The 25,317-nt window shown below is 47.5% G+C and overlaps 1 protein-coding gene across 1 annotated transcript in view; it reads right to left on the bottom strand.

Annotated features, from left to right (window-relative positions):
- The window catches only part of tomm40l (translocase of outer mitochondrial membrane 40 like), a 109,099-nt gene that overhangs the window by 6,459 nt on the left and 77,323 nt on the right, over positions 1–25,317 (bottom strand). The window contains exon 10 of the mRNA XM_033042245.1: positions 7,852–7,906. Coding sequence (XP_032898136.1) covers positions 7,852–7,906 — 55 coding nt within the window. The remainder of the gene's footprint in view (positions 1–7,851; positions 7,907–25,317) is intronic.

Genomic DNA, 25,317 nt, shown 5'->3' with positions numbered 1-25,317 from the left:
TCCTGTACCACCCTATCTTTTGTGCTGCCCTTTTCAAAGAGCTATGGACTTGCACCCCAAGCTCCTTCAAAGGAACTGGATATTTTCCTCTGACCTTTGACATTGCACAATAACTCCCACTAGTCTGGATTAAACTCCATCTGCCAGTTTTCTGCCCACATTTCAAATTAATATATTTCCTACTGTCCTTAGACATGTTTCCTCACTATCCACAACTCTGCCAGTTTTCCTGTCAGCTGCAAGCTTATTAATCATAGCTCATAATTATTTATGTGGTTAATGAATATAACAAACAGCAAGGGTCATGGCCTTGATGCTGTGATACATCCAAAATCACCAGCAACCCTCCACCGATACTCTCTCTCCTGTTCCCAAGCCAATTTTGAATCCAATTTGCAGACTTCCCTGGATTTCATGTTAGGCCTTGCATGTGAACTGCATCAACTATTTTGAGCTTGTCAATATGTTTAGTTGTCTCAGTTAAATGATACGATCTCCAACTAACAAATCCATACTGACTCTCCATGATCAACCTCTGCCTTCCACAATTGTAGATAAATCCTGTCCCTGATGAATTTTATCCAATAAATTCACCTCAAAAATGTCACCCTTCACACTAAGGTGGCCCCAGCAAATGTTAGGAAATTGAAATCCCCAACAGCTGCAACTCTCTTGCACCTCTCCATGGTCTGTAGACATGTCTGCTCCCACTGAGCACTGGGAGGCCTCCTAGCAAACTGATCATCATGTTTTTGAGCTCTCCCCACTTTGCCACATTTGAAGTGATTTGGAACATCATCCCTCATTCCTGCAGTGATGACCTATTTGATCAATATTGCAGTGCCCTTCGTCAGCCCTTGTCTATGATGAGCAAGTTGCCTACCTGAGCTAGTCCCAATTTCCTACATTAAACCATATCCCTCTCGACCGTTCCATGTACATGTTGAATAAATGTTATTATTGTACCCACCTCTACCACCACAGCTCATCCCACATACCCACCACCTGTGCGAAAAAGGTGGGTGCTGAGGTCTCTTCTAGATTTTTCCCCTCTCACCTAAAATCAATGCCCTCTAGTTTTAGACTCCTCTACCCTGGGAAAATGACTGTGGCTATTTAAGTTATCTATGCACCTCATGATTCTATAAACGTTAATATGATTATCTCAGCACTCTGGGGTAAAATTACCCAGTTTGCTCAGCCTTTCCTTATAACCTTGGATGCTCTGGTTTCCTCAAGGAATGTAGATGGTGCATTGATGGCTTCTGACCTCCCCAACATCGAAAGGATTTACAGGAGTCACTGCCTCAAAAGGCAGCCAGCATCATCAGAGACCCACACCACCCTGGCCACACTCTGATCTCACATCTGCCATCGGGAAGAAGGTGCAGCAGCCCGAAAACTGTAAAGTCCAGATTCAGCAACAGCTTATTAAGGTCCCGCACGGGAGACTGGTGACTAAAATTAGATAACATGGTATTGGGGGTAGGGTGTTGACATGGATAGAAAATTGGTTGGCAGACCGGAAGCAAAGAGTAGGAGTGAACGGGTCCATTTTTCCAATGTTCAATAGATTCAAGATCAGTTCCTGTGGATTGGAGGATAGCTAACGTTATCCCACTTTTCAAAAAAGGAGCGAGAGAGAAAACGGGGAATTAAAGACCAGTTAGCCTGACTTTGGGGGTGGGAAAGATGCTGGAGTCAATTATTAAAGAGGTAATAATGGGGCATTTGGATAACAGTAAAAGGATTAGTCCAAGTCAACATGGATTTATGAAAGGGAAATCATGCTTGACTAATCTTCTGGAATTTTTTGAGGATGTGACAAGTAAAATGGATGAAGGGGTGCCAGTGGATGTAGTGTATCTAGACTTTCAGAAAGCCTTTGATAAGGTCCCGCACGGGAGACTGGTGACTAAAATTAGAGCACATGGTATTGGGGGTAGGGTGTTGACATGGATAGAAAATTGGTTGGCAGACCGGAAGCAAAGAGTAGGAGTGAACGGGTCCTTTTCAGAATGGCAGGCAGTGGCGAGTGGAGTGCCGCAAGGCTCAGTGTTGGGGCTGCAACTGTTTACCATATATATTAATGATTTGGAAGAGGGAATTAGGAGCAACACTAGCAAGTTTGTGGATGACACAAAGCTGGGTGGCAGTGTGAACTGTGAAGAGGATGTTAGGAGGTTGCAGGGTGACCTGGACAGGTTGAGTGAGTGGGCAGATGCGTGGCAGATGCAGTATAATATAGATAAATGTGAGGTTATTCACTTTGGTGGCAAAAACAAGGGGGCAGATTATTATCTCAATGGGGTTAGGTTAGGTAAAGGGGAGGTGCAGCGAGACCTGGGTGTCCTTGTACACTGGTCACTGAAAGGTGGCGTGCAGGTACAGCAGGCAGTGAAGAAAGCTAATGGAATGTTGGCCTTCATAACAAGAGGATTTCAGTATAGGAGTAAAGAGGTTCTTCTGCAGTTGTATAGGGCTCTGGTGAGACCACATCTGGAGTATTGTGTACAGTTTTGGTCTCCTAATTTGAGGAAGGACATCCTTGTGATTGAGGCAGTGTAGCATAGGTTCACGAGATTGATCCCTGGGATGGCGGGACTGTCATATGAGGAAAGATTGAAAAGACTAGGCTTGTATTCACTGGAGTTTAGAAGGATGAGGGGGCATCTTATAGAAATATAAAATTATAAAAGGACTGGACAAGCTAGATACAGGAAAAATTTTCCCAATGTTGGGCGAGTCCAGAACCAGGGGCCACAGTCTTAGAATAAAGGGGAGGTCATTTAAGACTGAGGTGAGAAAAAACATTTTCACCCAGAGAGTTGTGAATTTATGGAATTCCCTGCCACAGAGGGCAGTGGAGGCCAAGTCACTGGATGGATTTAAGAGAGAGTTAGATAGAGCTCTAGGGGCTAGTGGAGTCAGGGGATACGGGGAGAAGGCAGGCACGGGTTATTGATAGGGGACGATCAGCCATGATCACAATGAATGGCGGTGCTGGCTCGAAGGGCCGAATGGCCTCCTCCTGCACCTATTTTCTATGTTTCTTCCCTAAAGCCATTAGGCTAAAATACATTACAACCTCCAAATAAGTTCTGAACTACATATTTTTGTTATTTTTGCACTGTTATTGTTTGTTTTGTATGTGTACGTATGTGTGTGTGTGTGTATATACATATGTATGTATATGTGAGTGTGTGTGTGTATATATATACACACATACTGATCTTTCTTTTTCTCGTATGTTATATTGTTTACAGTGTACTATATTTACATATTCTGTTGTGCTGCTGCAAGTAAGAATGTCATTGTTCTATCTGGGACATATGACAATATAACACTCGTCTCTTCTATGCCTTGCCTATTCAAGTGTGTGTGTAAAGTTCTCCCAAACATAGTGATTGTATCTGATTCCACCATCTCCTCTGGCACCAAGTTCCAGACATCAACCCTTCTGTGTAAAACAAGCCTGCACCCTCAGTTCCCCTTAAAACACTTTCACTTTCAACTCCCCTCAAACCTGCTACCCGCACCTGGAGAAAACAATTCTGACATCACTATCTTTGACTCAAAATCATAGATACCTTCTTCAATTCTCCCCTCTGTTTCCAACACTCCAGGAAAAACAAGCTCAATTTATCTGATTTCACCCATAACTAAAGTCCTCCAATCCTGGTGAATCTCCTGTGCACCCAAGGGGGAATGCAGATGTAGGCCTGGCCAGGAGAGGCTGCAGAACCTCTTCCCTGAAGGACATTACAACTGCAAATGGACTTTTAACGAGACTTTAATGGTTCTGCAATCCGCTTGATTGATGTCCTGTTTTAATCCCAGATTTTTAACTGAATTGGAATTCTATAGCTATAGGGTGGGATTTGAATTCCAAAGGGTGGGATTTGAACTAAGTTTAGAGATATAGCATGGAAACAGGCCCTTCAGCCCACCGAGTCCGTGCCCACAAACGATCACCCGTTCAGACTAGTTCTATCTCACACACTTGTGACAATTTACAGAAAGCAATTAATCTACAAAAGTACACGTCCTTGGAACGTGGGAGGAAACCAGAGCAACCGGAGAAACCCCGCACGGTCACAGAGAGAATGTACAAACTCTGTATAGACAGCATACATAGTCAGGATCAAACCCTGGTCTCTGGTGCTATAAGGCAGCAACACTACTGCTGTGCAACATCTCTTATGTATTGGTCCAGTGTTTAACCTCTGCACTGCTGCAGCCTAGCTGATTTGGTGAAAGCAATTCTTGGCCGTCCAAGCGAAGGGTCTTTACACAAGAGCAGATTGCTCAGTGTCGACAGAGGAAGTACAAGCTCACTGAAAACTCAGATAAATAGACAATAGACAATGTTGTTTATTTCTTAATTTCTTTCTGATAGGGAAGAATGCCAATTAGTCCAACCATATATTTTCATAGAGCACTCACATTCCCTGTGAATATCCCTGGAACCTATTTTTAGGTTGGCATGCTGTACTGGGGCTACAGGGATCGGTGCTGGGGCCTCGACTGTCAGAGGTGGACCAACAGAAGGTGTACTGTGCTGATTTTGCTGAAAGGTTTGAGGTTCTGAGCAAGGTGCAGGGAATGAGCAGAGGGACGCGGAGAGGTGGGGGCTAGTTGGCAAGAGGAGAAGGATAACGGAAAATGGGTTTCCCCTTCTAGTGGGCAGAATGTTGTGTAAATGGAGAGAGGGGTCAGAACGCTGGGATATGGAAGGATAGAGCATACCCTCTCCGGAACACGGGGACAGTGTCTAATTCCCAGGATAAGTGGTCCGATGGTCTTTGATACAGTGGGGCCGTGTCACTACAAGGGTCGTGGTGTTGGTGAGACCTCTCCTGGAGTTCACGCTCACCGATGTTTTGCAGAATCCGTATTGCAGAAGGGATCCACTAGTGTTGATGACAGCAAGAGTCTGACTTATCACTATCTTTGCCTCTCAAAATCATAGATACCTTCTTCAATGGGATGAATCGGTCATCTCATGAGCAAAGATAGTGCTCACTGGACAATCTTACGCAGAGAAATGTGAAGTGTTGCAATTTGGAAAGTCTAACATGGGCAAGAGCTACACAATGAATGGCAGGGCTCTGGAGAGTGTTGTAGTGCAGGTACATAGTTCCTTGAAGGTGGCTTCCCAGGAAACTATGGCCTTTATCAGTCAAGAGTATTGAGTATAGAAGTTGTGAGGTCATGTTGCAGCTATGTAAGACATTGGTAAGGCCGCATTTAGAGTATTGTGTTCAGATCTGGGTACCGTGTTATAGGAAAGATGTTGTCAAGTTAGAAATGATACAGTGAAGATTTAACAAGGATGTTGCCAGGGCTCAAGGGCCTGAGCTAAAGGGAGAGTTTAGTTTAGAGATAAAGCATGGAAACAGGAACTTTGGCCGACCGAGTCCATGCTGACCAGCGAATCCCACACACTAACACTATCCTGCACAATTTACAATTATACCAAGCCAATTAACCTATAAACCTGTACGTCTTGGGAGTGTGGGAGGAAACCGGAGATCCTGGAGAAAACCCACGCAGGTCATGGGGAGAACACACAAAGTTTGTACAGACAGCACCCGTAGTCAGGATCGAACCTGGGTCTCAGGCCCTGTGCGGCAACAACTCTACCACTGCGCCACCGTGCCACCCCACGAGAGGTTGAGCCTGCTGGGACTCTATTCGTTGGAGCACAGGATGAAGAGGGGTGATCTTATAAAGGTGTATAAAATCATGAGAGGGATAAATCGGGTAGACGCACAGTCTCTTGCCCAGAATAGGGGATTCGAGAACTAGAGGCCATAGGTTTAAGGTGTAGGGGGGAAGATTGAATAGGAATCTGAGGGCTAATTTTTTCACACAAAGGGTGGTGGGTGTATAGATCGAGCTGCCAGAGGACGTAGTTCAGGAGGGCAATGTTTAAGAAAAAATGAGACGATACATTGGATAGGACAGGTTTAGAGGGGTATGAGCCAAATGCAGGCAGGTGGGACCAGTGTAGATGGGTCATGTTGATTAGTGTGGGCAAGTTGGGCCAAAGGGCCTGTTTCGACGACATTTGACACTATGACTCTAATCTTATCAAAACTTCTGTATTGGTCCAACCAGGGAGAAGCTGAGAGGATTCCACCCTCTAGAGAAATGGAGACTGGCAGGGAGGGATCTGAGAATAAGAGGTGAGGTTTCACATGGACATGAGGGGGGATTGAACCTGTGCTTATGTGGATCTCTCCAACCAGTGAGTGTTTCGCAAACAGTGCCTTGGCACTGGTCATCTCACGGTTACAAGAGCAAGTCTGTGTGGGAGTCTGAAGTGGGGAACAGGCAGGAGAGGCTCTAGAGGCTGGGGTTTATATCCTGGACCCTAGGAGACTGAGGGTTGATGTGTTAGAGGAATATAAAATAATGAGAGCAGAGATAAGGTGGATAGTCACAATATTTTTTTCGGGATAGTGGAGTCTAAAACTAGATGGCACAGGTTTGAGGTGAATGGGGAAAGATTTAAAGGCAACCTGTGGGGCAATATTTTCACACAAAGGGTGGCAGGTATATGACAATCTGCCAGAGGAAGTGGTAGAGGTGAGTACAATTTCAACATTCACAAGATATTTGGACAGGTTCATGGATAAGAAGGTTTCTGTGGGATACTTGGTCAGAGTCTGGCCAAACGCCGTGCTTCAGTATTGTTTGACAATGACTCTGTGCATATGGGGTGGATGCCAAGGTAGACCAGCTCTGGGCGAGTGGTTTCCTGCTATTGGTGCAGTACACTAGAATTTATAATGCATCTGTGTTGCATGGATGGACTGTGTACACAAACATAACACATGCATACACGCACACACAGAGCCCCAACACATACACATAACATGTGCTGTGTGTGGCCATACATGTGCACACACACAGCAGGCAAGACATGCTTGGGGTGGGTTTGAGAGAGGGAGAGGCAGGTCGATCAAAAGAGATGAACATAAAAGGGATGGAAACTGAGAGCTCAGCAGGCAACATTGTTGTTTCCACTCATCACCAAGCTCCAAAACGTAAGCCTCTGTGCCTCCCTTTGCTGCTGGATCCATGACTTTCTCATCGGTAACCACAATCGATGTCATCCTCACTGCCGTCAACACAGGTGCATGTCAAGGCTGCATGCTGAACTCCCTGCTCTAGTCTCTTTACACCCATGATGTTGTGGCTAAGCACAGCTCCAATGCCAACTCTAAATTTGGCAATGATGCCAATGCGGTTGGCCACATCATTGGTTGTGATGAGTCAATGTATAGGAGAGGGTTAGGACACGTGGTTAAGTGGTGCGTCAACAACAACCACCTCTCACTCAACGTCAATGAAATCAAGGAATTAATTGTTGACCATGAAACGAATGTTGTGAGAACATGTGCCGGTTTTCACTGGTGGCTCCACAGAAGCGAGAGCTAACACCTTAATATTCCTGCCCACATGTTCTGGGCCCAGCTGGTAGCAATCATAAAGAAGGCACATTCTTAGAAGTTTAAAGACATTTGTATGTCACTGAATACTCCAACAAACTTCCACAAATGCACTCCAGAGAGTATCGTGACTGATTGCATCGTGGCCTGGTATGGCAATTCAACGCACAGGAATCCATGGCTGTGGAGAGTGGTGGACTCAGCCTAGTCATCAATGAGCATCCCTTGCCACCATCTGGAGCAGAAGAGGCTGAGAGGGAACCTGATGGAGGTAACTAAATAATGAGGACAGAGAGGGAGATAGTTGTGGGAGGATGGGGTGGAGTAGAGGGGGGTCGGGGGGAGGAGATGGGGAACCATGCTGTACTGCCATCCCTCCGGAGGAACGTACCGGTCCTGGTGCCAGGCAGATCCTCTGTATGCGGACCGGCATTACTGTCACTGACCTGGAACAGAAAGGAAAGGGAGATCAGTGCGGATCAACAGCTCAGGGGTGAGTCAGGGTCGCGTCTAACCCAGGGGTGAGGTGGTGAGTTACAGGCTGGATTCTAATTCAGGGGTTCAGGGTATATCAGGGATATACTGAACAACAGACTACCCTGGTGTGAGCTGCAGGCTGAGATTTAATCCAGGGGTTCATGGGGTTTTAACAGGAACAGATCAATGGGAGTGGGGTATAGGGTGGGATTTAATAAAGGGTTCAATTAAATTATATATAGGATAACCATCCCTGGATGTGTTACAGACTGGTATATAATCACGGTTGTTTGGGGAGTATGTTTTTCGAATAACAAATCCTGGGAGTGGGCCACAGGCTAGATTATAATCCCAGGGTTCGGGAGCGTGGGGGGATAGGAGGGTTATATATAAAATAACAGATCCTCAGGGGTGAGTTACATGCTGGAAACCTGACCCAGGGGTTTGGTGAGATGGGGAGGTTTATATATAGAGTAACAGATCCTGGCAGTGTGTTACAGTCTTGGATCTAATTGTGGGGTTCAGGGATTTATATATAGAATAACAGATCATGAGAGTGGATAGAGGCTGGGATTAATTTACGGGGTTCGGGGGGTTTATATTTAAAATAACATCTCAATGCGTGAACTGCAGATGGGGTCTACCTCAGGGGTTGATATGTAGAATAACAGATCCCTACAGTGAGTTTCAAACCGGAATATCTCCCTCTCTTGATTTTGTCCACAAACCACATATTTGTGCCTGCAGCTGCACTTACATCCTGTCTATTTCAATCTTGTCTCCGGGGAGTTTGTTCCGCACACTTCACTAAACAAACAATTTTGCAAATGCATCAAATGGTTGCACAGCCTGTCAAGCAGACATTTCAATTCCCCAATCCCTAAACCTGCTTTCCATTAAGGAACCATTAAAAAATGTTGGAGGAAAGTGATGCCAGACAGGCCATTCAGCCTCTCATACCTGCTGCCACATTCAGTGAGACCATGGCTGATCTCTGACTTAGCCTCATTCTCCTTCACTAACACTCAGACCCCTCCACATCCCATCATTCATTCAATTTCCCAGTGATCTCTGTCCTGAATCCCCTCAGTGATTGAGTCCCCACAGCCTTTGGGGGAGAGATCCCCCAACTCTAGAGAAAGTAATTTCACCCCATCTCTGTCCTAAACGACCATTCGCTCACTGAGACAATAGGCTAGGACTATAGGTGCAGGAGTAGGCCATTCGGCCCTTCGAGCCAGCACTGCCATTCAATATGATCATGGCTGATCATCCACAATCAGTATCCCGTTCCTACCTTCTCGCCACATCCCCTGACTCTGCTATCTTTAAATGCTCTATCTAACTCTCTCTTGAAAGCATCCAGATAATTGGTCTCCACTGCCTTCTGAGGTAGAGAATTCCACAGATTCACAACCCTCAGAAAAAAAAATTTTAATCTCCGTTCTAAACGGCTTACCTCTTATTCTTAAACTGTAGCTCCTGGATCTGGACTCACCCAACATCGGGAACATGTTTCCTGTCTCTACCGTGTCCAAACCCTTAATAATCTTATGTTTCAATAAGATCTCCTCTCATCCTTCTAAATTCCACAGTCTCCAAGCACAGCCACACTATTCTATCAACATATGACAGTCATGTCATCCCAGGAATTAGCCTCATGAATCTACGCTGCACTCCCTCAATAGCACGAATGTCCTTCTTCAAATTTGGAGACCAAAACTGCACACAATACTCCAGGTGTGGTCTCACTAGGGCCCTGTACAACTGCAGAAGATTGGTTCCAAAATAAGGAATCTGACTGACTTTTACCACATTTGTTTTGCAAGGTATCCTAGGCATCGATATCACCATCTACCTAACCTGGTCTCTTCGCATTGATATGATGATCAAGAAAGTGTAATCATATATTTACTTTCTTATGCATCTGAGAAGATGCAAAACGCCCAAGAAGATTCTGTAGCGTCTACAGAGAGTGTTGTCATAGAAGAAGACCCTTTGGCTAAACTTACTCATGCCAGCCAAGTTGGGATTCTGAGCAAGTCTCATTTACCTGTATTGGCCTATATGCTTCCACTTCATATATCGGTCCAAATCTCTTCAAAGTTGGAATTATATCCACTTCTACAGCTTTGTCTCGCAGATTGTTCCAGATACAGGCTATACTCTGAGTGAAATGATTGCCCTCTTAAATCTCTCCCTCTTAATGAGTCATACAGGCGATACAGCATGGAAACAGGCTAACTCAACTAGCATTCTGACCAAGATGCCCCATCTAAGCAGGTCATTGCCTGGGGCTCGCCTTTATCCCTCTAAACATTTTCTATCCATGTATCTGTCCATTTCTCTCATGGTTTTATGAGATCACCCCTCCTTCATTCCACAGAATAAAATCATAACCTGCACAATGTCTCAGTTAGCTCAGGCCCTTGTGTCCTGGTAACATCCTCATAAATCGCTACACACTTTGCAGTTTAATGGCATCCTTTTTTATAGCACCATGACATCACCAATGTCTTGTACAACTGTGTTATAATGCCCTGACTTCTGCACACAATCCCCTGCCAGATGAAGACCAGCATGCTAAAAGCATTCTTCACTACCTACCCACGCCACCACTTTCAGGGAATTATGCACATACACTCCTAGAGTATGGATAAAATGAGGGTGGCTCAGCGAGTTAAAATTCTGAATTGGGGCAAGGCCAACTTTGGTGTTAGATAGAAATTTGCTCAAGTTGATTGGACTAAGTCATTTGCGGGGAAAGGAAGGCCCTGAAAGTGGAATGCTTTTAAAGGTGTGATGACAAGAGTTCACGGTATGCATGTTTCTGTTTGAGTGAAGGGCAAAACAGGTGGGCATAAGGAGCTTGGATGATGAGAAATATTGAGATGCTCGTCAGGAAAAAGGAGGAAGTATGGAACAGGTATAGACAGCTGGGATCAAATTTTAGTTTTAGAGATAATGTGTGTGGAAACAGGCCTTTCAGCCTACCATATCCGCACCGACCATCAATTACCCATATAGAAACATAGAAAATAGTTGCAGGAGGAAACCATCTTACTCAGAATCCCCCTCCGCTGCGCAGGACAAGAGGATTTTTCCCATCGATGAAAAATAAACGTTATTAGTGTTTAAAAAATGTTGAGATTCTCTCTCCTGAAGGCCACGCCCCTTCCGGAGGGACTATAAAACCCAGAAATGTTGAGTGCCTCAGTCAGTCTCTGCAAGATGGGGGAGCGAGAGGGTCACGTCTCTCAGTCTGAGCTGTGAATAACACTGAACACATGTCTACTAAACTGAGTGGTTTTACTGACCTGTCAGTGCCCTTAATGTGGTTTGAAAATATAGTTTGGAAATGCTAAAGCTGTGTTGCCTTTGGTTTGGAAATGCTAAAGCTGTGTTGCCTTTGGTTTGGAAATGCTAAAGCTGTGTTGCCTTTGGTTTGGAAATGCTAAAGCTGTGTTGCCTTTGGTTTGGAAATGCTAAAACTGTGTTGCCTTATTAAAGTTGCCTTGCCTAATTAAAGTTGCCTTGCCCAATTAAAGTTGCCTTGCCCAATTAAAGTTGCCTTGCCTTCTATATAATTAAAAGTCTAATCTTGACCACTTCCTGGTTGCGCTTTATATTGATTTTAGAAAAAACGCTACCACATACGGCTGTGATTTTTGGCCATCTTACTCAGAGTCATCAGGTGCCAAGGAATTTTCCCATCGATGAAAAATGAAAGAGTTATTAGTGTTTATAAAATGTTGAGATTCTCTCTCCTGTCAATCACACCATGAAGGCCACGCCCCTTCTGGTGGGAGGTGGGAGGGACTATAAAACCCAGAAGTGTGGGCATGGCTCAGTCTCTGCAAGATGGAGGAGGGAGAGGTCACGACTCGCTGTCTTTAGTGGCCTTGCACACTGCTTCAAATGGTATGAAACGGCACTTGAATTTAGTGGCCTTGCACCCTGCTTGAAGTGGTAAGAAACTGCACTTGAATTTGGTGGCCTTGCCCCCTGCTTGAAGTGGTAAGAAACTGCACTTGAATTTGGTGGCCTTGCACTCTGCTTGAAATGGAATTTCAAGGAATAGCCGTGAGTCAACTGCCAGCCCACCAGCCGTGAGTGAGTGAGCTGCCAGCACAACAGGCTTGAGTGACTGAGCGGGCAGCCCAAGAATCTATTCGGCCCGCAATGTCCATACTAGCCCTCTAGAAACCAGTCTGTTCAGCACACAACACCCATACTAGCGCTCCAGAAAGCCCCCCCACTGGCCACCAATATTGGAATTGGTGGAGAGGTGGAATATTACGTTAGGGGGACCAGCCATCCCATGTGATGCTGGGACCCAACGGGTCCCACTTAGTCTAGTAATTTTATATGTTTCTATTGACTCCAGCAGCTTCCCCACCACCGACATCAGGCTAACTGGTCTGTAATTTCCCGTTTTCTCTCTCGCTCCTTTCTTGAAAAGTGGGACAACATTAGCTATCCTCCAATCCACAGGAACTGACCCTGAATCTATTGAACATTGGAAAATGATCACCAATGCATTCATTATTTCTAGATCCACCTACTATCCCACTTTCATCCTTCTCACTCGGGGCAATTTTACAGAAGCCAATTGGCCTAAAACCTGCATGTCTTTGGGATGTGGGAGGAGAGCGGAGCATCCGGAGAGACCCCACACGGTCACAGGGAAAACGTACAAGCTCTGCTCAGACAGCACAGTCTGAATGGAACCCAGGTCTCTGGCGCTATAAGGCAGAAGCTGTATCACTGGGCCACTCTACCACCCCCTGGAGGAGTGTATTCCTGGAGGAATTTTGGGAACTGAGGAGTATACTAAGGCAGGAAATCAGGAAAGCAAAAAGGGGGCAGCAGATAGCTCTGGCAGGTAATATTAAGGGAAATCTAAAGAGATTTTATGTCCATTAAGGAAAACGGGGTGACCATAGAGAGAGTAGGCCCCCTAGGAGAGCAAAACAATAATCTCGGTGTGAAGTCGCAGGAGTGGGCAAAGTCCTCTGGTTTTACTGTGGATTTGTCCTCTGGAACTGTGGAAAAGGGCATGGTCTGGGGAACTTGGCACAGTTAATGGGTGTCTAGAGGACAGTTGGTATCGCGGACGAGGAGGTGTTGAAGGTTCTTAGATGTATGAAGGTGATATCTCTCAGGCCTGATCAAATATATCTGATCCGTAGATATGACACTGTAGGAAACCAGAAAAAAAATAGCAGGCTGAGATATGTCAAACATCATTAGCTACAGGTGGGGTGCTGAATGATTGGAGGGTGGCTTTATTTAAGAAGGGCTGAAAAGTAAAGCATGTAAGCCTAACACTTGTGATAGGCAAGTTACTGGAGTATTCTGAGGGATAAGATTTTCATGTATTTGGATAGATTGGTTGATTCAGGATAATGATCGTGTCTCATGAATCTGATTGAGTTTTTTGAAGAAGTAATGAAAAAGGTTGATACGGGCAGAGCTTCTGCTTCTTCCTTCGTGTGGCGTGTACAGCCTAAAGTTGTTGGACAACTTGTTCTATTTGATCTTCCGTTTGTGCACGTCGAGTTGATTGCATTAGTCGACACAGGGAGGACCATGTGAAGGTTGCAATCTTCCACCCCATGGGCAGAGCTGTAGATGTCTATACGGATGCCAGAAAAGCACTTGATAAGGTTCCACATAGTAAGCTGCTTTGGAAGGTTGGATCGCACAGGATCCGGGGAAAGCTAGCCGACTGAATAGGTTTCATGCAAGGAAGCAGAGGGTGATGGTGGAAGATTGATGGTGGAAGATTGTTTCTCGGACTGGAGGCCTGAGACTAGTGGTGTGCCTCAGGAAGCAATGCTGTGCCCAGTGCTGTTTGTGGTTTATAGCAATGATTTGGATGAGAATATACAAGATATGATTAATAGTTTTACAGATGACACTAAAGTGTGCTTTTTTAAAAGGGAAGAAAGATGGATATCAAAAAATTAGTCAATTCTTGATCTGTTTGGCAAAGTTAATGGAGTTTAATTGTATTTTGTATTGTATTGTATTGTATTGTATTCAATTTATTGTCATTATCTCATATTAGAGACAACAAAATGAGTTTTCCTTACAGTCAAGTATCATAAAAAATAAAAAAAATTAAAAAAAATTAAAAAAAACATATTAAAATTTAAAAAAAGCACAAACACAGAAGTCCACGACACAACATAAACACAACACAACACAGTGGTACCAAAGTTGAGGAAGGTACCATAGTCCAGCCAGCCTCCCCTCCGATCTTCCCAGATGTTCACCCGATGAGTGTGAGGTGTTGCACTTTGGGAAGTCAAACCAGGACAGACCTTTCACAGTGAATGACAGAGCTGTGAAGAGGGATCTAGAAATGCAGGTATACAGTTCCTTGGAGTTGCGTCAAAGGTAAATAGGATGGTCAAGAAGGCTTTGGTACATTGATCTTCCAGTCAAAGTATTGAGAATAGTAAATAGGATGTTATGTTACAGTTGCACAAGATGTTGCGGAGGCCATATTTGGAGTTTCATCTTCAGTTTTGGTCATCCTGCTATCGGCAAGATATTGTTAAGCTTGAAATAGTGCAGAGAAAATGTACGAGGATGTTGCCAGGACCTGGAGTCCTGAGCTATAGGAAGAGGTTTGGCAGACAAAACCTTTTTTCTTGGCGTGCAGGAGGATGAGTGATGAACTTATTGAGGTGTATAAGATTATGGGAAATAGATAGAGTACATGCACATAGTCTTTTACCCAGAATAGGAGAGTCAAGAACCAGAGTTCATAGGTTTAACATGAGAGGGAGAGGATTTGCAAGTTCATGTTATAGGAGTAGAATTGGGACATTCGGCTCATCGAGTCCACTCCGCCATTCAATCACGGCTGACCTCTGCCACCTAATCCCATTTTCCTGCCTTCTACCCATAACCCTTGACACCTATTCTAATCAAGAACTTGTCCATCTCTGCCTTAAAAATATCCACTGACTTGGCCTCCACAGCCCTCTGTGGCAATGAGTTCCACAGATTACCATCTGACTAAACAAATTCCTCCTCACCTTTTTAAAAGAGTGCACTTTAATTCTGAGGCTATGACCTCTGGTCCTAGACTCTCCCACCCGTGGAAACATCCTTTCCACATCCACTCAAACTATGCCTTTCATTATTTTGTAAGTTTCAATGAGCCCCCCCCCCTCAACCTTCTAAACTCCAGCGAGTAGAGACCTAGTGCTGTCAAATGCTCATCATATGCCATCCCACTCAGTCCTGGAATCATTCTTGCAAACCTCCTCTGGACCCCCTCCAGAGCCAGCACATCCTTCCACAGATATGGGGCCCAAATTTCCTCACAGTACTTCAAATGGGGCCTGACCAGCACCTTATATAGCCTCAGCATTACATCTCAGTTTTTGTATTCCAGTCCTCTTGATATAAATGCTAATTTAATAGGAACCTGAGAGGCGGGTATATGGAACAAGTTGCCAGAGGAGGTAGGTGAGGCAGGTACAATAACAACATTTAAAAGATTTGCACAGGTGCATGGATGGGAAAGGTTTAGAAGGATATTGGCCAAATGCAGGAAGGTGGGACTAATGCACATGGGGAATCTTGGTTGGCAAGAGCTAGTTGGGCCAAAGGGCCTGTTCACATACTGAGTGGCCCAATGACTCTCTCCCTCTGTCCCGCAATACCCACCAGTGCCCTACCATTCATAGAGAATGTCCCGCGCTGGTTGAAGGTATGAAGGTAAGCTAACCAAGAATATAAAGGTGGATAGTTAAAGCTTCTTTAGGTATGTGAAGAGGAAAAAATTAGTTAAGACCAAAATTGGACCCTTGAGGACTGAAAAGGGTGAATTTATTATGGGAAAAACGAAATGGCAGACAAGTTGAACTGGTACTTTGGATCCGTCTTCACTAAGGAGGACACAAACAATCTCCCTGATGTACTAGTGGCCAGATAATCTAGGGTGATGGAGGTACTGAAGGAAATTCACATTAGGCAGGAAATGGTGTTGGGTAGACTAATGGGACTGAAGGCTGATAAGTCCCCAGGGCCTGATGGTCTGCATCCCAGGGTACTTAAGGAAGTGGCTCTAGAAATCGTGGACGCATTGGTGATCATTTTCCAATGTTCTATAGATTCAGGATCAGTTCCTGTGGATTGGAGGGTAGCTAATGTTATCCCACTTTTTTAGAAAGGCTGGAGAGAGAAAACAGGGAATTATAGACCAGTTAGCCTGACATCGGTGGTGGGGAATATGCTGGAGTCAATTATAAAAGATGAAATAGCGGCACATTTGGATAGCAGTAACAGGATCAGTCCGCGTCAGCATGGATTTACGAGGGGAAATCATGCTTAACTAATCTGGATTTTTTTGAGGGTGTAACTAGGAAAATGGACAAGGGAGAGCCAGTGGATGTAGTGTACCTGGACTTTCAGAAAGCATTTGATAAGGTTCCACATAGGAGATTAGTGGGCAAAATTAGAGCACATGGTATTGGGAGTAGAGGGCTGACATGGATAGAGAAGTGGTTGTCAGACAGGAAACAAAGAGATTGGATTAACGTGTCCCTTTCAGAATGGCAGGCAGTGACTAGTGGGATATCACAAGGCTCGGTGCTGGAACTGCAGCTATTTACAATATATATTAATGATTTAGATGAAGGGATTAAAAGTAACATCATCAAATTTGCAGATGACACAAAGCTGGGTGGCAGTGTGAACTGTGAGGGGGATGCTATGAGGATGCAGGGTGACTTGGACAGGTTGGGTGAGTGGGCAGATGCATGGCAGATGCAGTTTAATGTGGATAAATGTGAGGTTATCCACTTTGGTGGCAAAAACAGGAAGGTGGATTATTATCTAAATGGTGTCGTTGGGAAAAGAGTAAGTACAACGGGATCTGGGGGTCCTTGTTCATCAGTCACTAAAAGTAAGCATGCAGGTACAGCAGGCAGTGAAGAAAGTGAATGGCATGTTGGCCTTCATAACACGAGGATTTGAGTATAGGAGCAAAGAGATCCTTCTGCAGTTGTACAGCACCCTAGTGAGACCACACCTGGAGTATTGTGTGCAGTTTTTGTCCCAAATTTGAGGAAGAACATTTTTGCTATTGAGGGAATGCAGCGTAGGTTCACCAGGTTAATTCCCGGGATGGCGGGACTGTCATATGTTGAAAGAATGGAGTGGCTGTGCTTGTATACTCTGGAATTTAGAATGATGAGAGGAATCTTATTGAAACATATATGATTATTAAGGGTTTGGACATGCTGAGTATAGAAGCTGGGATGTAATGTTAAAATTGTACAAGGCATTGGTGAGACCAAATCTGGAGTATGGTGTACAATTTTGATCGCCCAATTATAGGAAGGATGTCAACAAAATAGAGAGAGTACAGAGGAGATTTACTAGAATGTTGCCTGGGTTTCAACAGCTAAGTTACAGAGATAGGTTGAATAAGTTAGGTCTTTACTCTCTGGAGCGCAGAAGGTTAAGGGGGGACTTGATAGAGGTCTTTAAAATGATGAGAGGGATAGACAGAGTTGATGTGGACAAGCTTTTTCCTTTGAGAATAGGGAAGATTCAAACAAGAGGACATGACTTTAGAATTAAGGGACAGAAGTTTAGGGGTAACATGAGGGGGAACTTCTTTACTCAGAGAGTGGTAGCGGTGTGGTATGAGCTTCCAGTGGAAGTGGTGGCGGCAGGTTCGTTAGTATCATTTAAAAATAAATTGGATAGGCATATGGATGAGAAGGGAATGGAGGGTTATGGTATGAGTGCAGGCAGGTGGGACTAAGGGGAAAAAAGTTGTTCGGCACGGACTTGTAGGGCCGAGATGGCCTGTTTCCGTGCTGTAATTGTTATATGGTTATATGGTTATAGGCAGGAAACATGTTCCCGATGTTGGGGGAGCTCAGAACCAGGGGCCACAGTTTAAGAACGGAGATGAGGAAATACTTTTTCACACAGAGAGTTGTGAGTCTGTGGAATTCTCTGCCTCAGAGGGCGATGGAGGCTGGTTCTCTGGATGCTTTCAAGAGAGAGTTAGATAGAACTCTTAAAGATAGCCGAGTCAAGGGATATGGGGAGAAGGCAAGAATGGGGTACTGATTTTGGATGATCAGCCATGTTCACATTGAATGGCGTTGCTGGCTCGAAGGGCCGAATGGACTACTCCTGCACCTATTGTCCTAGCCTGCTCTACCGCTCCTTATACCTCAGGCCCTCGAGTCCTGGCGGCATCCTCGTAAATCTTTGCCCCCTTTCTAGCTGAACAATATCTTTCATACAACGAGGTGACCAGAACTGAACAAAATACTCTAAATGTGGCCTCACAAGTTTTGTGCAACTGCCACATGACTTCCCAACTTCTATACTAAAACTCTGACTGATGATGGCCAACATGCCAAAAGCCTTCTTGATCGCCACGAACTGTCCCTGCATTCCAAGATCCCTCTGCTCTACAACACTCGCCATAACCCGGCCATTCACTCTCCTGCCCTGGTAAGACTTTCAAAAATGCAACACCTTGTACATATCTGCATTAAACTCCATCAACCATTCCTCAGCCCACCTGCCCAACCGATCAAGATATTGCTGCAATTTTTGACAACCATCTTCACAACCTACAATACCACCCACTTATTGTCATCTGCAAACTTACCAATCATGCCTCGTACGTTTTTCATCCAAATCATTGATATAGATGAGGAACAAAAATGGGTCCACAATGAACCCTGGGGCACACCACTAGTCACAGGCCTCCAGTCCAAAAATCAACCTTCCATCATCTGCTTCCTTCCATGAAGCCAATTTTTAAAAATCCAATTGGCTTGCTCTCTTTGGATCATATATGATCCAGCCGACTATCCCGAACCTTGTCAAATGCTTTGCTGAAAGACATATATACAATGTCTACTATCAGAGTCCCAGTCAATATTGGGATAGGTAATATTCCATACTTTGACAACCCCATTAGTCCTGCAGCTGTCTGCAATCTCCTGGCCTCTTTGATCTTCTAATTCCCATTCACTTTTTGGGAGTATAAATGTCTGTAGATCTGTTTATCAAATTATATGCTATAGAAATTATTCTGATGGAATGCATCTAAGCCTGGTGTGGCAACTGTTCTCGACCTCCTTCACACCCCTTTCCCGGAGTTACTGCTATGTACTCTTAACTCCACATTAATTTGGTTGCTCCATTTTTACACGTTAGTATTTTTTGCACTTCTTTAGATTGCACTACAAACTTTGCACATTTCTGCTGTTTTGCCATTGTTGAAATTGTTGAATTTATCGTTATCGTGTATAACCTATACAGTCATGACCTTCATGTGAACAATGAGTCTCATTGCACCCCGGTATCTTCTATCTGCCGGCTGCCTGCCTGACTTGTGGCTGCCAGCCTCTGATTCGTTGCTACGCCAACACCAGATGCAGAAACGCCCAGATTTTTTCCATTTCGGTAGAGATTTCACTTTTCATTCCAAGTATCCACTCCTGATTAAATTTTGTCGTGTTTATGTACACATTTTTAATAAAATCCAATGAAAACTGCTCATCGCCCATAGAATGTTGGTGAACGTTCCATCGTGTGATGTCACAATGCCCAATGCGCACAGATGTCCAATCGTAATGGATCAATTTACATATGCCTTTGCACCAGCCCCAGCCCCTCCCCTCACCCCCCGCAGCCTGTGTCGAAGCGCGTCATCACGTGTGTGGGAATAGAGAAAGAGGATTGGGGCAGATAGGGAATGGGGAACAGATGGACTGTCCCTACCCCTCCACCTTCCACTCTCCCTCCCCACTATTTCTCCTCTCTCCCCCCACCCCTCTCCCCTCCCTCCACACTCTTACCCCTCCCCTCCCTCCCCTACCCCATCCCTCCCCCCTCCCCCACACCTCTCTCCCCTCCCCCATCCCTCTCTCCCCCATCCCCATCCCTCTCTTCACCCCTCTCCATCTCCCTCTCCTCACCCCTCTCCATCTCCCTCTCCCTCTCCTCCCCCTCCTCCTCCCACCCCCATCCGTCTCTCCCCCACCCCCTTCCCCCTCTCCCGCGCACCCTTCCCTCTACCCCTCTGTCCCTCTTCCACCACTCCCCCTACCCCTCCATCCCCACTCTTCCACTTCACTCCCCTTACCCCACCCCTCTCCCTTTCCCCCCACCCCTCTGTCTCCCCCTCCCTTCCCCCTCCCTCCCCTCTCTCCCCCAACCCTTCCCCTATCCCTCTGTCGCTCTTCCAACACTCCCCCTGTCCCTCTTCCACCACTCCCCCTACCCTTTTCCCCCTCCCACCCCACTCTTTCCCCTCTCTCCCCCTACCACTCTCCCCCTCCCTCCACACTCTTCTCCCTCCCTCGCCTGCCCCATCTACCCCCTCCCCTCTGTCCCTCTTCCACCACTACCCCTACCCCTCCCTCCCCACTCTTCCACTTCTCTCCCCTTACCCCACCCCTCTCTCTCCCCCACTCCTCTGTCTCCCCCTCCCTCCCCTCTCCCCCACCCCTTCCCCTCTGTCCCTCTCCCCCCTCCCCACTCTTTCCCCTCTCCCCCTCCCTCCACACTTTTCTCCCTCCCTCCCCTATCTCCCCCGCCCCCATCCCTCTCCCCCTCCCCATCCCTCTCTCCCCCCGTCCCCCAACCCTCTCTCCATCTCCCTCTCCTCACACCCTCTCCCCCACACCCTCTCCCCCACCCCCTCGCCCCACCCCCTTCCCTCCCCCACCCCCTTCCCTCTCCCCATTCTTTCCCCTCCATCCACACTTCCCCCTCTACCCCCTACCCCATCTTCCTCCTCGCCTCCCTCCCTCCTCCCCCACACCTCTCTCCCCCTGCCCTCTCTCCTCCCCTCCCCCACCCCTCTCCATCTCCCTCTCCCTCTCCTCGCCCCCCTCCTCCTCCTCCCACCCCCATTCCTCCCACCCCCACCCCCGTTCCCTCTCTACCCCACCCCCTTCGCTCTCTCCCCTCGCCCCCTTCCCCCGTCCCTCTTCCACCACTCCCCCTACCCCTCCCTCCCCACTCTTCCACTTCTCTCCCCCTTCCCCACCCCTCTCCTCCCCCACCCCTCTCTCCCACTCCCTTCCCTCTCTCCCCCACCCGTTCCCCTACCCCTCTGTCCCTCTTCCACCACTTCCCCTGTCCCTCTTCCACCACTCCTGCTACCCCTCTCCCTCTCCCTCCCTCCCCACTCTTCCACTTCTTTCCCCCTCCCCCTCTCCTTCCCCACACTCTCCCCCCTCTCCCTCCTCCTTCTCTTCCCTCCACCCCCTCCTCCCTCCTCCCCCTCTCCCCTTCCCCCACCCCTCTCCCCCCTCTCTTCCCACACCTCTCCCCCCTACCCATCTCTGCCTCTTCCACCACACCCCCTACCCCTCTGCCCCTCTTCCGCACACTTACCCTCCCCTCTCCCTCACCACCATTTCCCCTCTCTCCCCCTACCCCTCTCCCCCTCACACCCCACTCTTTCCCACACCCTACCACTCTCCCCCTCCCTCCACACTCTTCCACCCCCTCTCCCCTTCCCCCCCTCTCCCCCCCTCCCGCACCCCACTCTCATCTGCCCCTTCCCCCTCTCTCCCCCCTCTCCATCTCCCTCTCTCCTCACCCCTCTTCCACCTCCCCTCCCACCCCCTCTATCCCCCCTCTCCCACTCCAGTTCCATGGCTATATTTAAGAGGGAGTTAGATGTGGCCCGTGTGGCTAAAGGTATCAGGGGGTATGGAGAGAAGGCAGGTACAGGATACTGAGTTGGATGATCAGCCATGATCATATTGAATGGCGGTGCAGGCTCGAAGGGCCGAATGGCCTACTCCTGCACCTAATTTCTATGTTTCCCTCTCCTCACCCCTCTCCCTCTCCCACCCTTCCCTCTCCCCCACCCCCCTTCACTCTCTACCCCACTGCCTTCCCTCTCTCCCCCTGCCCCCTTCCCTCTACCCCTCTGTCCCTCTTCCACCACTCCCCCTACCACTCCCTCCCCACTCTTCCACTTCTCTCCCTCACACCACCCGTCTCCCTCCCTCACCCCTCTCTCTCCCCCTCCCTTCCCCCTCCCTCCTCTCTCTCCCCCACCCCTACCCCTCTGACCCTCTTCCATCAATCTTCCTACCCCTCTCCCCCTCCCTTCCCACTCTTCCACTTTTCTCCCCCCCTCCCCCTCCCACTCTCCCTACCCACTCTTTCCCCTCCCTCCCCCCCACCCCTTTCCCCCTCCCTCCACACTCTTCCCCCTCCCTCCCTCTTCCCATCCCCCTACGCCACTCTGCTCTCCCTCCCAAATCTCTCCCATTTCCTCCTCCCCCTCTCCCCTCCCCTCTCCCCACCCCATCTCCCCCTCCCCTCCTCCGCCCACCTGTGTGTTTGGGGGGTGGTTAGTGTGAATGTGATGCCGCAGCTCCCCCCCCCCTCCCCCCGGCAAACGCGCATTCGGGAAACAGACCCAACGGGTCTGCACTAGGTCTAGTCTATCTATAATATATTATTATATTATATATTATAATAACATATACTCTGTGTCTGATAGGCCGACTTTCTGTCTGACTTGTGGCTGCCAGCCTTTGATTCGTTGCTACGCCAACACCAGACGCAGAATCGCCGAGATTTTTTCCATTTCGGTAGAGAATTCACTTTTCAAGTATCCACTCCTGATTAAATTTCGTCGTGTTTATGTACACATTTTTAATAAAATAAAACGCCCACCCCCCCCCCCCCCCCCAAAATTTCACACAAAAAACGGCTCCTCACCCATATTCACATGGACTCTCCCACCTGCAAGCTCGCATCTGAATTCGCCTTTTTCCTTGACAACTTCTCTCTCACTCAGTACGTCGCCTTTCCCACCCATGACATCCTTGACCTGGTCTGCTCCACAAATCAACCGGTACTCGACCTCCATCCATGCCTCTTCCCCCTCTCTGATCATAAGCTTATACGGTTCACCGTCCCTTCTCCGACACCTCGCCCCCGCTTCCTCCGAGAAATCACCTTCCGTAATCTAAAATCCATTGATCCCCACCATCTCTCTGACCTGCTCTCCACCACTCTCCCCCTGGACTCAACCCCCATCTCACCTGATGATCTCACAAACCATCTCAACTCCACCTTGTCTACCTCCCTTAACATTCTGGCCCCCCTCAAAACAAGAACCGTAATTTTCAACACATCTTCACCCTGGTACACACCTGCACTTCGTAAACTGAAACAGACTGGTCGCCGACTTGAACGACTCACAAAGAAATCATCTCTCACAGTCCACCATGAAGCTTACAAACTCCACCTCACTGACTACAAAGATGCCCTCATTGCTGCAAAATCTTATACCTCTCCTCCATATTCACTGATCCCTGCCTAAACCACAGAACCCTCTTCTCCACAGTGGGCAACCTTCTCAAGCCTCGAGCCAACACTCTCCCTACCTCTACTCCGGATCTCTGCAACTCATTCCTCCACTTTTTCGCTGATAAAATCAGCACCATCTATCAATCTTTATCCCCTGTACCCGACTCCCAGCATCTACTCCACCACCTACCAAGGGATCTCCTTTCAATATCTCCACTGACCTCCTTACCCCTCCTCCACACTGCTTCCTCTCCCAGTTTGACCTGGTCACCCCTACTGAAATCTCCAAACTTATTAGCTCTTCCAAACCCACTACCTGCTCCCTCGACCCTCTCCCCACTCCCCTGCTGAAGTCCTGCCTCCCCGTTCTCTGCCCCTACCTCACTAATCTCTTCAACTCCTCATTGTCCCAAGGAATTGTCCCCTCCGCTTTCAAAACTGCTGCTGTTACACCAATCTTAAAGAAACCTGGTCTTGATCCCTCCTCTCTCATTAACTACCGCCCATTCTCAAACCTCCCCTTTCTTTCAAAAACCCTGGAGCGTATCGTTGCGTCACAACTTCATTCCCACCTCCTTGAGTATAACCTATTTGAACCCCTCCAATCTGGCTTTCGCCCCCTCCATAGCACAGAAACTGCTCTCCTCAAAGTCCTCAACGACCTCCTCACCTCTGCTGACACTGGTTCCCTCAACATCCTCATCCTCCTCGACCTGAGTGCAGCCTTCGATACAGTGAACCATAACATCCTGCTTACCAGACTTAGGGACCTTGGCATTGAAGGTTCTGCACTCAGCTGGCTCTGTTCCTACCTTTCCAACAGATCCCACTTCATCTCTCTCCATAACCACACCTCTGCTACAGCCACAGTCACTCAAGGCGTTCCCCAAGGCTCTGTACTCGGCCCCCTCCTCTTCATCATCTATATCCTCCCCCTTGGTCAGATACTCCGCCACTTCAACCTGGACTTCCACTGTTACGCCGATGACACCCAGATCTACCTCGGCACAAAATCCCCCCACAACCCCCCCCCCCCCCCCTCTCCCATATCAACTCCTGTTTGTCAGCTATAAAAACCTGGATGCAACATAACTTCCTCAAACTCAACAGCGATAAAACAGAATTCCTCCTCATAGGCTCCAAAGCCACACTCAGCAAAATCAATAACTCCACTCTCACCATCGACGGCACCACTGTCTCCCCATCTCCCCAGGCCTGCAACCTTGGCGTGATCTTTGATTCCACCCTCTCCCTTGCGCCTCACATCCGCCATGTCATTAAAACCTCCTTCTTTCATCTCCGCAACATCGCCAAACTCAGACCCTCTCTCACACCTCCCGCTGCTGAAAGACTCATCCATGCCTTCATCTCCTCCCGACTGGACTATTGCAACTCACTTCTCCTTGGCATCAGCTCCACCTACATCAACCGACTCCAACTGGTCCAGAACGCAGCCGCCCGACTCATCACCCACACCAAATCCTGGCATCACATCACTCCAGTCCTCAAACAACTTCACTGGCTTCCCATCTCCCACCGGATCGCCTACAAAATCCTGGTCCTCACCTACAAAGCCCTCCACCATCCGGCCCCCCCATATCTCACTGACCTCCTCTCCCCCTACCAACCCTCACGGTCCCTCAGATCCACATCAGCCGGTCTCCTCTCCATCCACACGTCCAACGTCCGCAGTTTTGGGGACAGAGCCTTCTCCAGGTCAGCTCCCAGGCTCTGGAACTCCCTCCCCCAACTGATCCGCAATTCCGTGTCCCTCACCATCTTCCAGTCCCGCCTCAAGACCCATCTCTTCACCTCTGCCTATCCTTAGCCCCACGTCCCCGTCCCTTTTCATCTGTGCATTAATTGCCTCATACTGTGTTTTGTATTGAATTCTGTCTTTACTTTGTGTACTAGTCATGACTCTACTATTTATTTCATTCCCCTTACATGTTTTTCCTCTACATGCTCAATTTTTGTAAGGTGTCCTTGAGACTCTTGAAAGGCGCCCATAAATAAAATTTATTATTATTAA

The sequence above is a fragment of the Amblyraja radiata genome, chromosome 24 (assembly GCF_010909765.2).
Source record: "Amblyraja radiata isolate CabotCenter1 chromosome 24, sAmbRad1.1.pri, whole genome shotgun sequence".
NCBI lineage: Eukaryota > Metazoa > Chordata > Chondrichthyes > Rajiformes > Rajidae > Amblyraja > Amblyraja radiata.
Note: the sequence above shows the minus strand (reverse complement) of the source record. Positions and strands in the feature narration are given on the sequence as shown.